The sequence below is a fragment of the Podarcis pityusensis genome, assembly GCF_964106645.2.
Source record: "Podarcis pityusensis genome assembly, chromosome: 2".
Lineage (NCBI taxonomy): Eukaryota > Metazoa > Chordata > Lepidosauria > Squamata > Lacertidae > Podarcis > Podarcis pityusensis.
The window spans coordinates 119,740,773-119,753,312 of NC_138029.1; the positions used below are offsets into that span (position 1 = coordinate 119,740,773).

Here is a 12,540-nt window from a genome sequence, read left to right on the forward strand (position 1 = left end):
CGGAACAGGAGCAGGAAACCTGATTTTAAGAAATTGTATTAAATTAATTTAAATTGGTTTGATGTGTAATAATTTGGAAAATTAATAAAAATAATTTGGGAGAAAAGAAGTTCCTCACACCTGCCATAATAAATAGGCAATTTTTTGTTGAATAAGCAGCTTTTAGGAACTGCATGTACAGATCCTTTTTTCTTTCATGTGTTCCCCCTCCTTCCATTCCGAGGACCTTCTTGGTAGTGGCACCCGCCCTGTGGAAGGCCCTCCCACCAGATGTCAAGGAAATAAACAACTATCTTGACTTTTAGAAGACATCTGAAGGCAGCCCTGTTTAGGGAAGTTTTTAATGTTTGATCTTTTATTGTGTTTTTAATATCCTGTTGAAAGCCACCCAGAGTGGCTGGAGAGGCCCAGCCAGATAGGCGGGCTATAAGTAATAAATTATTCTTATTCTTATTATTTTCCTTAGGTAGCTTCCATTCAACCACAAGCCCATTCAACGCAGCAGCTTCAGCTTGCCGAGAGGTCTCGACAAGCTCTGCATAACCGCCTTGTTGCAAAACATTGCGGATGGATTGGAAACCAAAGACTAGTTTCGCCTGCTATGCACGCCATGAAGAAAATGGGGACCGGAGGGTGAAAGGGCAGAGATGGCTTTAGAGGAAGTGGGGAGCGGACCAAGACAAAATGGCTGCCAAGCAGGAAACACCCTTGGGCTCCTCTTCCCAGACTCCTATAGAGCAGAAGATGCTGCCAAGAAGGAAAATGGAGACTCGAGGCTCAAAGGACTCCAGGGAGAGTTTGGAGGAAACGAGCCTTTCTCAGGTCAACGGGGGTGAATTTCGAAACCGAGGGCAGGTCAAAGAGGAGCCGGACGAGGGGTTGGCGCAGCACTGGGAAGCCCAGTGGCAAGAGTTCCTAAAGACGGTGGAGTCGCCTCACTTGCAGTGGGGGAACCCGCAGTTGGAGGAAGCGCCCAGCGTGGCCATGGGCACCCAAGCACATGTGGCTTCCTTGGAGGGGTCGTCCAGACGAGAAACTCTGTTCCCACCAAGCCTTGATGGGCAGAAGACCTGTGGCTTCTTGGAAGCCGTCATCATGGCAGATGCTGCACAGGTGAAGGAAGAGAACTTAGACAATATCCCGGACAGCGGGGATGTGTCCCAGCAGCTCTTTAGGCAACTGCGCTGCCGGGAAGGGGACGGGCCGCGCATGGTTTGCGCCCGACTGTCCTTCCTTTGTCGTCAGTGGCTGAAGCCGGAAAGGCACTCGAAGGAGCAGATCCTGGACTTGGTGGTCCTGGAGCAGCTCCTGAACATCCTGCCCCCAGAGATCCAGAGCTGGGTCAGGGATCGCGGTGCAAAGACCTGCGCCCAGGCGGTGGCCCTGGCCGAGGACTTCCTGCTGGGGCAGGAAGAGGATGGAAAGCTAGAGGAACAAGTGAGTATGTTAGTTTCATTTAACGTGGTTACCTCAAAGATCTTCTCACCCCCTATATACTCAGTCATGGACCTTCCAAGTGCATAGCCGTCAACGTTTCCCTTTTTTTAAGGGAAATTCCCTTATTCCGAATAGGATTCCTCACAAGAAAAGGGAAAAGTTGACAGCTATGTGGACCAAGTGTCCCTATTTCCCAGGGTCAGTTCCGGTTTTACAGAAGCCGTCTCGGAATAGTCCACTATTCTTTAGGATATCTCTATATTCATTCGAGAGATGTTGGAGTTATGCGATCCCTGAGCCAAGGAGATAAGTAATTATATAACCTTTAGAAGACATCTGAAGGCAGCCCTGTATAGGGATGTTTTTTATGTTGTATGTTTCATTACGTTTTTATTTTTTATTTTATATAATTTTTGTTAGATTTTCTGTTTTGCAATTTTAAATACTCATTTAAACGTCCTTACTTCCCTTCTTTTTCCATGGTTCATTTTGCATACCATAAATCCCTGCATATTTTACATAAACAAAGCCATTCAGTATTCCATTATGACATCCATCAAAACTTATTTACACTGTTGAATTTATCTTAATGCTGCCAGCGTTTTCAGGTGTATGCAATTTCCCCCCATATATTCAATAAACATTTTCCAATGTATCCAGCAGTGATCCAGAAACAGGGTCATAGGCTTCAGGCAAACCAGAGCTTTATGGCTGAGTGGAGATTTGAACCCTGGTCTCCCACATCTTGGTCCAACACTCTAACCACTGCACTGCACTGCCTCTCATTGCATGTAAATTTGCTTTGTATATAAGGCAACATCTTCTCTCTGTTACAGTACAGAGGGCTAGTCAGGAAGGGTGAATCCCTGAATTTCCCCCAAGAAGAGCTGACTCCATCGGACGTGGGCCTCTCTGGGGAGAGCAAGCAGGAGTGCGGCAAGGCCAACGAGATAGTCGGTAAATATTGTTGTTACGTGAGAGTCCGGAAGAAGTGGGTATCAGGTCGCTTTTAGATTGTTTGGTGGCATAACTCTCAAACCACCACAAATAAGGCTTGGTGCTGTAGAATTATTAATAGTCTGAATAATAGTTAATAATTACAGTTGGCTTCACAAGGGCTGGGATGGATCACTTTGGTTCTTGCTGCTTCAGAACAAAGATGGATTGGGTCACGACCTGTTCAGTCTAGCATCTTATTAACTACAGCAACCTACTAGTCAGCAACCGCTCCTTAAAGAGAGATTGTCTCTTGATAAAGAGCTCCCATTCAGCTGTAACGTGTGTTGTGCAAAAAGGATCTACAGTCATATCCTGGAAGTTGAACGGAGTCCATTCTGGAAGTCCGTTCGACTTCCAAAACGTTTGAAAACCAAAGCGCGGCTTCTGATTGGCTGCAGAAAGCTCTTGCAGAAAATTGGAAGCCGCCGAAGCCCCATTGGACGTTCGGCTTCCAAAAATAGTTTGCAAATCGGAACAATCACTTCCAAGTTTGCGACATTTGGGAGCCAAAACGTTCGAGAACTAAGCTGTTCTTAAACCAAGGTACGACTGTACTTATTTTAAAAATATGCTTTTCCCTATATTGAAATTGAAATACTTTATTGTCACTTGTACAACTTGCATACAGTGAGATTACACGAGCACCCCCCACTCAGCTCTCTTAGTCTTAATTCCCCTTGTTTACTGACGCACACCCACCAAACCCGAGAGTCAGTTGCCCTGTTGTTATCTTTTCATTCAGCAGCCTAACAGCCCATGGATAGAAGTTGTTATTTACCCTGTTGGTGCGACTAATCATGCTTCTATATCTTCTGCCCGAGGGCAGGAGATCAAGAAAGTGCCGGCCAGGGTGTGAATCATCCCTGAGAATTTTCCTCTCTCCTGAGCAACGTTCTTCCGCTGTTTCATCCAGCAGATTCATGGGACAGCGTATAATATCTTGTGCTGTATTCACCACCCTCTGTAGGCACTTCCTATCAGATGATGTCAAACCAGCGTACCACACCGTGATGCAGTATGAAAGGACACTTTCTATTGTGGACCGGTAGAAGGAGATCATCAAATGTTGATTGACATTGTTCTTCTTCAATACTCTGAGGAGTGGAGTCTCTGTTGGGCTTTCTTAACCACCTGGGTTGTATTTATTTTCCAAGTAAGGTCTTCACTGAGATAAAGGAAGAGACTCTCTCCACACAGCCCTCCCCGATGTACAGCGGGGCTAGTTCTCCTCTCTTAAAACACACTCTCAAGTGACCAGGGATGATGAGAGTCTGACATCATATGACTACTAGCCATGAGGGCTATCTTTGTTTGTTCAAAATATTTCAAGACTGCTTGATCAAAAAAGTTCTCTGAGCCTAGGGCACAGGTAAAATTAGATATAAAGCAGAGCTAAAATTCACAGTCTAATTAAAAACAACTAGTCACAAAGCCATTGCTATTATTCCTCCACTTTCATAGGCCTCGGAATACCACTTGTGGGAATCTCAGGTGAGGAGAGGAGCTCTCTTGAACTCAGATCCTGCTTGTAGGCTTCCCATTGGGTTGGCCACTGTGAGAAGGGGATCACAGAGTTGGAAGGGGCCCTGAGGATCATCTAGTCCAACCCCCTACAATGCAGGAATTGTTGGGAATCTGAATACGTGCAGCTACTCACACAGAGTCAATTAGGGTTTGGCAGACAGCCAAGGCAATGTGAAGGAGTAAGTCTGCCTGATGATACAGAGGCATGGAGACAGCTCCATGATTGGTCAAGCTCTCTCATGGGAACAATGATTAATGGCCTACTAACTGGAATGTGTTAGTACGAGTTTGAGTTCAGGAGTTGTGAGTTGTGTAAGAAAGAGCTAGCTAAAGATCCATGTTCTGTTCCTGTAAATAGTCCACTGTATATAATAGACACCTAACTACGAGTTCCTAGTTCCTGCTTCGTCCATCCTGTCTGCAGCCAAGTTGCCAATTGCTTTCATGAACTCTGTGTTTATTCTGCTAGGTCTGGCTAAGGTCCTGCAACTAGTCAGAAAGTTACGAAACACCAATAGGTTTTGCCAATAGGAATCACAGATTGAACCTGCAACCTTGGCATTATCAGCACTGCTCTCTATCCAACTGAGCTATCCAAGATGCTGGACTCAATGGGCCTTTGACCTGATCCCACAAAGCTCTTCTTAAAATACCGTATTTTTCGCTCTGTAAGACGCACCAGACCATAAGACGCACCTAGTTTTTGGAGGAGGAAAACAAGAAAAAAAATATTCTGACTCTCAGAAGCCAGAACAGCAAGAGGGATCGCTGTGCAGTGAAAGCAGCAATCCCTCTTGCTGTTCTGGCTTCTGGGATAGCTGCGCAGCCTGCATTCGCTCCATAAGACGCACACACATTTCCCCTTACTTTTTAGGAGGGAAAAAGTGAGTCTTATAGAGCAAAAAACATGGTATATTTTAAGACTACATAAGCTATTTTGTTTTCTTTTTGTTAAGTATTACCCTTCCTGAGCCTGGAGGATGTGGGTGAGCTATCTCTACATTAAATTACACTTTTTAAGAACCTTTCCTGTTGTGTGGTTCTTTTTCTTCCTTGCAGGAAACAATTGTTCCTCTGCCACAGCAACGCTACATGAAAACGAAGAGGAAAACGGTGTCCTTGGATTTTTCGATCAAGTGGAACCATCTAGGCCGGCAGTGGGGAAAGGAGAAGCCAGCCTTACCCAGTGCAGGGATCATCACAGTACATTTGAGAGTCTGTCCAGGCCTGGGAGCTGGAAAGGAGACCGCCAAGGGAGTGAAGCAGACCTCCGCAAGAGCTTTAATGAAATCATGGCCTGGCAGGAGACTCCAGCAGGTGAGAGACAAAAGACTTGCAAAATTTGTGGGAAAAAGTTCAGCTGGAGGACTGATCTCATCAAGCACAAGAGGACTCACACGGGAGAAAAACCTTACAAATGTTTGGATTGTGGGAAGTGTTTCAGCCAGATATCGGACCTTAACATCCACAAGAGAATCCACACGGGAGAAAAACCCTTTAAGTGCTCTCACTGTGGGAAAAGTTTCAGCAGGAGCACAAACCTTATTGTGCATGAGAGAATGCACACAGGAGAGAAGCCCTATAAATGCTCCTACTGCGAGAAAACCTTCTGCGCCGGCTCGCAGCTTATTAGTCATCAGAGAATCCACACAGGAGACAAGCCCTATAAGTGTTTTGAGTGTGGGAGAACCTTTAGTTGGAGCGCCACTTTTCGAAGACACCAGAGAATCCACACGGGTGAGAAACCATATAAGTGCTTGGAATGCGGCAAAAGTTTCAGTTTCAAGTCTGTCCTTATTGCTCACGAGAGAACCCACACGGGAGATAAGCCCCATAAGTGTTCTGAATGTGGGAAAAGCTTTAGTCAGAGGGCTCACCTTAGTAGCCACCAGAGAATCCACACCGGAGAGAAACCGTTTCAGTGTTCACAGTGTGGAAAAAGTTTCGGTCTGAGGTCAGTTCTGATTGCCCACGAAAATACCCACGATTTAGAGAAGCCGCACAAGTGTTCAGACTGCGGGAAAAGTTTCAGCAACAAATCACAGCTCACGAATCATCAGAGGCTGCACACGGGAGATAAACCTTACAAATGTTTTGTCTGTGGGAAAACATTCAACTTGAACTCCCTCCTTACTGGACATTTGAGAACCCACACCGGAGAAAAACCGTATAAATGTTCACACTGCGAGAAGTGCTTTGGTGGCAGATCAACTCTTGTGGCACATGAGAGGACCCACACGGGAGAGAAGCCACACAGATGCTCGGATTGTGGGAAAACCTTCAGCCAGAAGACTAATCTCAACAGTCATCAGAGAATCCACACTGGAGAGAAGCCTCATAAATGCCTGGACTGCGGGAAGGGCTTCAGTCAGAAATCACACCTCCTTAACCACCAGAGGGACCACACGGGAGAGAAACCATTCAAATGTGCATGCTGCGATAAATGCTTTGGCGCCAGGTCCACCCTCGTGGCGCATGAGAGGACCCACACGGGAGAGAAGCCACATGAATGCAAAGACTGCGGTAGGAGCTTCAGTCGGAAAGCGCACCTTGCCAGACATGAGCGAACCCACGGTGCTGGCAAAGCATTCTTGGTGCTCAGTCAGTAGGAAGGCTTCTGGGTGGCCAGAGACCATCAGTGAAAGCAAACCCACCCTTGTAAATAAACTATATAATTTTCACTGCAGGAACAAAGATAAACTTTGTTAACGTCCTCATCCCATCCACATGTAATTTTGGAATAAATCCCAGAGAGATTGGGGGGGGGGTATTTCCGAGTGACATGCCTAGATTTCGCTGCATGCATGATGTCATCATTTCTGGGAACTTGTTTAGGAATTGTTTTGTGCTTTTTGGGGGGGAGGAAGCAGCCGTACCTCAGCAGTAGAGCACTGAGCGTAGTGGTCAGTCCCTGATGTCTCCATTTTAAAGAAAGGATCTAGTAAGCAAGAACCAACTCTGTACTAGAGGGGCCTACAACAAGCATTGCAGTGTGGAAAATGTCCAAAAGCCAAGCCTCTCCATTCCATTCCGCCTCTCCAGTTTCCAGGATTTCACCGCTACCGGTCAGCATTCCGTGGCAACTGAGCATGCTCAGTCCTTAATGGGATTTCATTCCATAGCCTCAGTTTCCAGATTTTCCTCCACCCCACATCCCACAACAGTCTCGACAGCATTCCGTTGCCACTGAGCATGCTTAGTCTTTATTGGGATGTTTTGGAGGGCTTCCCAACACCCCTTAATATTTTGGTTGTTGTTTTTTATTAAAAAAAATACTACCATATTTTTCTGTGTGTAAATGATTTTTTTTCCTTTTTAAAAAATAGGCAGTGGGTGGGTGGGTAAGCTTTTGGTGGCAGCAACCCCTCCCAAAAAAAGCTCAAGAAATATTGATTTATTAATTTTGGGTTCAAAAAAATATACATGGGGGCATCTTATACAGTGATTTCCCCCCTAAAAATAAATAAATAAAATAAAATAAATTTTATGGGGTACTCTCATTTTGACTCAAGAAAACCACCATTTTATAAGTTCAGATCTGGGGAAATAAATACAGTAAATGGACAAAAGTACAAAGATTCACAAAATGTTTAGGGGAACCAGGCAGAGGTCCTTCTCGGTAGTGGCTCCCGCCCTGTGGAACACCCTCCCATCAGATGTCAAAGAAATAAACAACTATATGACATTTAGAAGACATCTGAAGGCATCTGTTTTACGGAAGTTTTTAATGACTGATGTTTTAATGTATTTTTAACCTTCTGTTGGAAGCCACCCAGAGTGGCTGGGGAAACCCAGCCAGATGGGCGGGGTAGAAATAATAAATTATTATTATAGGGGTATGCGTACCTCTGCATACCTCCCACTGGTCTTATACATAGAAAAATATGGTATTTTGTACTTCTATAACCCTTGGTGATTACCCAAGTTTGCTGATGGCTCTTCTCTTTGGTACAAGACTTACCTCTCTTGAATAAAGAGAGAAAGACAAAAGACTACTCTCTTACTACGTCTCTGTGTGTGTGTGTGTGTGTGTGTGTGTGTGTGTCTGTCTGTCTGTCTTCTGAAACCTCTCATTGATTGACACAATAATAGTGCATTAGTGGCAGATTTATAGCGGATCGTCCACACGTCATTCCATTTCATTAGTTGTTCTGTGCTGCTTCCCCAGCGTTACGGCATTAATGCCATCTGGAGGGGATGCTCTTCATCACAATGTTAACGGAATAAAAGGGAATAAATCAGAGTGTTTGTGGTATAAAAAGCGACAGGATTTCATCAGGAAGTGACAGGTCATGCTGCAATTGGAAATGAGTTTATGCAACAGTTTATAGTCAAAAGGGAAGGAAACGGGCAGTTTTCAGCTATTGCGGTGCAAAGGATCTGCTAATACCTTGGTTCTTGAACTTAATCTGTTCCAGGAGTCCATTCAACTCCTGAAACCGTTCAAAAACCATGGCACAGCTTCCGATTGACTACAGGAGCTTCCTGCACTCAAGCGGAAGCCGAGTCGGACGTTTGGCTTCCGAAAAGCATTCGCAAACTGGAACACTTACTTTCAGGTTTGCGGTGTTCGGGAGCTGATTTGTTCGGCAACTAAGCCATTCGAGAACCAAGGTATGGCTTGGTTGCCAGTCTTTCACCAGGGGGGGCCTACGTCTACAATGGAACGTGACGCAGAACCCACAAGTTGAATAAAAAGTTCTCCTGTCAACCAATTATTATTATTCTGTGGGCATCTGCCCTTATTTAAGTGCATGTAACCCATTATCGCGGGTGGCGCTGTGGGTTAAACCACAGAGCCTAGGACTTGCTGATCAGAAGGTCGACGGTTCGAATCCCCGCAACGGGGTGAGCTCCTGTTGCTCAGTCCCTGCTCCTGCCAACCTAGCAGTTCGAAAGCACGTCAAAGTCGAGTAGATAAATAGGTACCGCTCCAGCGTTTCCATGAGCTGCTCTGGTTCGCCAGAAGCGGCTTAGTCATGCTGGCCACATGACCCGGAAGCTGTGTGCCGGCTCCCTCGGCCAATAAAGCAAGATGAGTGCCGCAACCCCAGAGTCGGCCACGACTGGACCTAATGGTCAGGGGTGCCTTTACCTTTACCCCATTAAAATGAAATGGATTTAATGTTTTGACATCGCATCATTGCTGTCTGTTTATAATGGAACGTAACTTGGGTGCATTTGAGTCGCATGAGCAAAGGACAAATGGGTCCCTGCCCCATTTTTAAGACTCTGGATGTATGTTTGGGGGGATGCAATAAAGAGAAGAGGCTCCATAAGTAGGGGAACCAGTGTGATTTTTATTTCCCGGCAGGGCTCTTCACGGCTATATGGAAGTCACATATTCATTCAACTAAAGCGCTTTTTTTCTCCAGCACGGAAATTAAATTGCAGGAAAGGCTTTGCTTCAAGGTTGAGGAACCCGAGGAATGCAGCTCTCTGGACCTCTCCCCCAGGCCACATTTCCTCGCTGGCTCTGCTCCGCATAGTCCTTGATAATTTCGCCTGACTGGAACGAGTCCTTGAACTCTGAGCATGCCTCTTGCTTGCCAGGAGAGGAGATAGAGGCTTGTATGTGAGAGCATACAATATAATAGTGCCAATACCTGAAATGATGGGGCGTCCTGGATTTCCTGGTTTGTGTATTTTAGGTAGAAGATAGAAAGTTCCTGGTCGAGGTTCTGTTGGTGTGTTGGTGAGGATCTGTTCTTGGATGTGTGGGGGTTTCTATCTTCTACCTAAAAAAGAAAATAACAGAACACCTCTAGTCATCACATACAGCCCCCAAGTTAAAACAGTACAACGCATCATCAGAGATCTACAACCTCTCCTGGACAATGACAGTTCTCTTTCTCAAGCTCTGGGAGGAAGACCTTTCATTGCCTACAGACAGCCACCCAATCTTAAACAACTCCTAACCCACAATACTACAACAACCAGACTTAACACGGACACTGGCACCAGAGCCTGCAATAAACCCAGATGCCAACTTTGCTGCCACATACACCCGGACAACACCATTACTGGCCCCAACAACATCACACATACCATCTCGGAACTATTCAATTGCTCATCATCTAACATTGTGTATGGCATCAAATGCCAACAGTGTCCTTCAGCTCTCTATATTGGACAAACAGGCCAAACCTTACGCCAAAGAATAAATGGACATAAATCTGACATCAAGAATCACAAAACAGAGAAACCAGTAGGAGAACACTTCAATCTCCCAGGACATTCTATACAAGATCTCAAAGTAGCTGTTTTACTACAAAGGAATTTCAGAAATAGACTGGAAAGAGAAGCTGCTGAATTGCAACTCATTACCAAACTTAAAACCATGGAGAGACCTGGTTTGAACAAAGACATTGGATTCTTATCCCATTATACATGACTAAGCCATTTCTCACCTTCTCACCCCTTGCCTTTTCCTGTAAGACCTATTACAGTCGTTAAGAGTCGTCAGCAGGCTCATCTCAGCTATCTGCCAATCTCCCATTCCCACCACCCTTCTGAGTAATACCCCTCCCCACCTTCTCACTATATAGAAGGATCTGGCAACTTCTGTTTCAGTGTATCTGAAGAAGTGTGCTTGCACACGAAAGCTCATACCAAGAACTAACTTAGTTGGTCTTAAAGGTGCTACTGGAAGGATTTTTTTTATTTTGACTATGGCAGACCAACACGGCTACCTATCTGTTGCGAGAAGTAAGGTTACAGGGGACGAAGAAGAAGAGTTTGGATTTGATATCCCACCTTTCACTCCCTTTAAGGAGTCCCAAAGCGGCTAACATTCTCCTTTCCCTTCCTCCCCCACAACAAACACTCTGTGAGGTGAGTGGGGCTGAGAGACTTCAGAGAAGTGTGACTGGCCCAAGGTCACCCAGCAGCTGCATGTGGAGGAGCGGAGACGCGAACCCGGGTCCCCCGATTATGAGACTACCGCTCTTAACCACTACACCACACTGGCTCCAGGCCACACTGGGACCAGGCAGAGGGCCTTCTCGGTAGTGGCGCCTGCCTCGTGGAATGCCATCCCATCAGATGTCAAGGAAATAAAAGGCAGCCCTGTTTAGGGAAGTTTTTCATGGTTGATGTTTTATTATATTTTTAATATTTTGTGGGGAGCTGCCCAGAGTGGCTAGGGAAACCCAGCCAGATGGGTGGGGTATAAATAAATAGTTGTTGTTGTTTAGTTGTTTAGTTGTGTCCGACTCTTTGTGACCCCATGGACCAGAGCATGCCAGGCACTCCTGTCTTCCACTGCCTCCCGCAGTTTGGTCAAACTCATGCTGGTAGCTTCGAGAACACTGTCCAACCATCTCGTCCTCTGTTGTCCCCTTCTCCTTGTGCCCTCCATCTTTCCCAACATCAGGGTCTTTTCCAGGGAGTCCTCTCTTCTCATGAGGTGGCCAAAGTATTGGAGCCTCAGCTTCAGGATCTGTCCTTCCAGTGAGAACTCAGGGCTGATTTCCTTCAGAATGGTGAGGTTGGATCTTCTTGCAGTCCATGGGACTCTCAAGAGTCTCCTCCAGCACCATAATTCAAAAGCATATTATTATTAGTATTATTAGTATTATTATTACAGCCCAGCAAAGGCAAAGCCTGCATTCTTGGCTCCATCTGCTTTTGACTTTGGCCCAGGCTCACGCTGTCACCTGGCCCCCAGAAGGTTGTTTACAAGAGAATGAGGCGCTTGGGCCGAAAAAGGTTCCTTACCTCTGCATTACTGTATGCTCCAGTGGGACATTGTTGAGAGCATTGCAGAGAATTGTAGAGTTGGAAGGGACCCCTAGAGTCATCTAGTCCTTCACGGCCTAGGACCCTTGTACCTACAGGACTGCCTCTCCCGGTATGCCCCATGGAGGACCTTAAGGTCCATAAATAGCAACACCCTAGAGGTCTTGGGCCCTAAGGAAGTTAGATTAGCCTCAACCAGAGCCCAGGGCCTTCTCAACACTGGCTCCGGCCTGGTGGAATGCTCTGTCTCATGAGACCAGGACCCTGAAGGATCTGATTTCTTTCGGCAGGGCCTGTAAGACAGAGTTGTTCCGCCTGGCCTTTGGCTTAGAATCAGTTTGATTCCCTCCCCCTCTTTCTTTTTCCTTTCTCCTCCTGCGAAGAGGCTGCAACCTAATGTTTTAATGTTGTATTTTAATCTTGTTTTTAAAATTGTATTTTAATCAACTTGTTTTTATTATTGGTTGTTAGCCGCCCTGAGCCCGGTCTTGGCTGGGGAGGGCGGGGTATAAATAAAAATTATTATTATTATTATTATTATTATTATTATTATTATTATTAGTCCAACCCCCTCCAATGCAGAAATCTCAACTAGAGCATCCATTTTCCCGCAGATGTGAAATGTGGATGGGGGCACTAGCATTGCAGGAGGGGGTTTCGCATGTAGAGCCATCCTTTTGGGGTGGCGGGAGAAAGAAGAAGAAGAAGAAGAGTTTGGATTTGATATCCTGCCTTTCACTCCCCTTCAGGAGTCTCAAAGCGGCTAACATTCTCCTTTCCCTTCCTCCCCCACAACAAACACTCTGTGAGGTGAGTGGGGCTGAGAGACTTCAGAGAAGT

At 45.8% G+C, this 12,540-nt stretch overlaps 1 protein-coding gene across 1 annotated transcript in view; it reads left to right on the forward strand.

Moving 5' to 3' along the window:
* The first annotated feature begins 212 nt into the window (after positions 1–212).
* Positions 213–12,540, forward strand: part of LOC308465347 (uncharacterized protein) — a 35,112-nt gene continuing 22,784 nt past the window's right edge. The window contains exons 1-3 of the mRNA XM_080985236.1: positions 213–1,437; positions 2,274–2,394; positions 5,020–6,565. Coding sequence (XP_080841362.1) covers positions 685–1,437; positions 2,274–2,394; positions 5,020–6,565 — 2,420 coding nt within the window. The 5' untranslated portion in view covers positions 213–684. The remainder of the gene's footprint in view (positions 1,438–2,273; positions 2,395–5,019; positions 6,566–12,540) is intronic.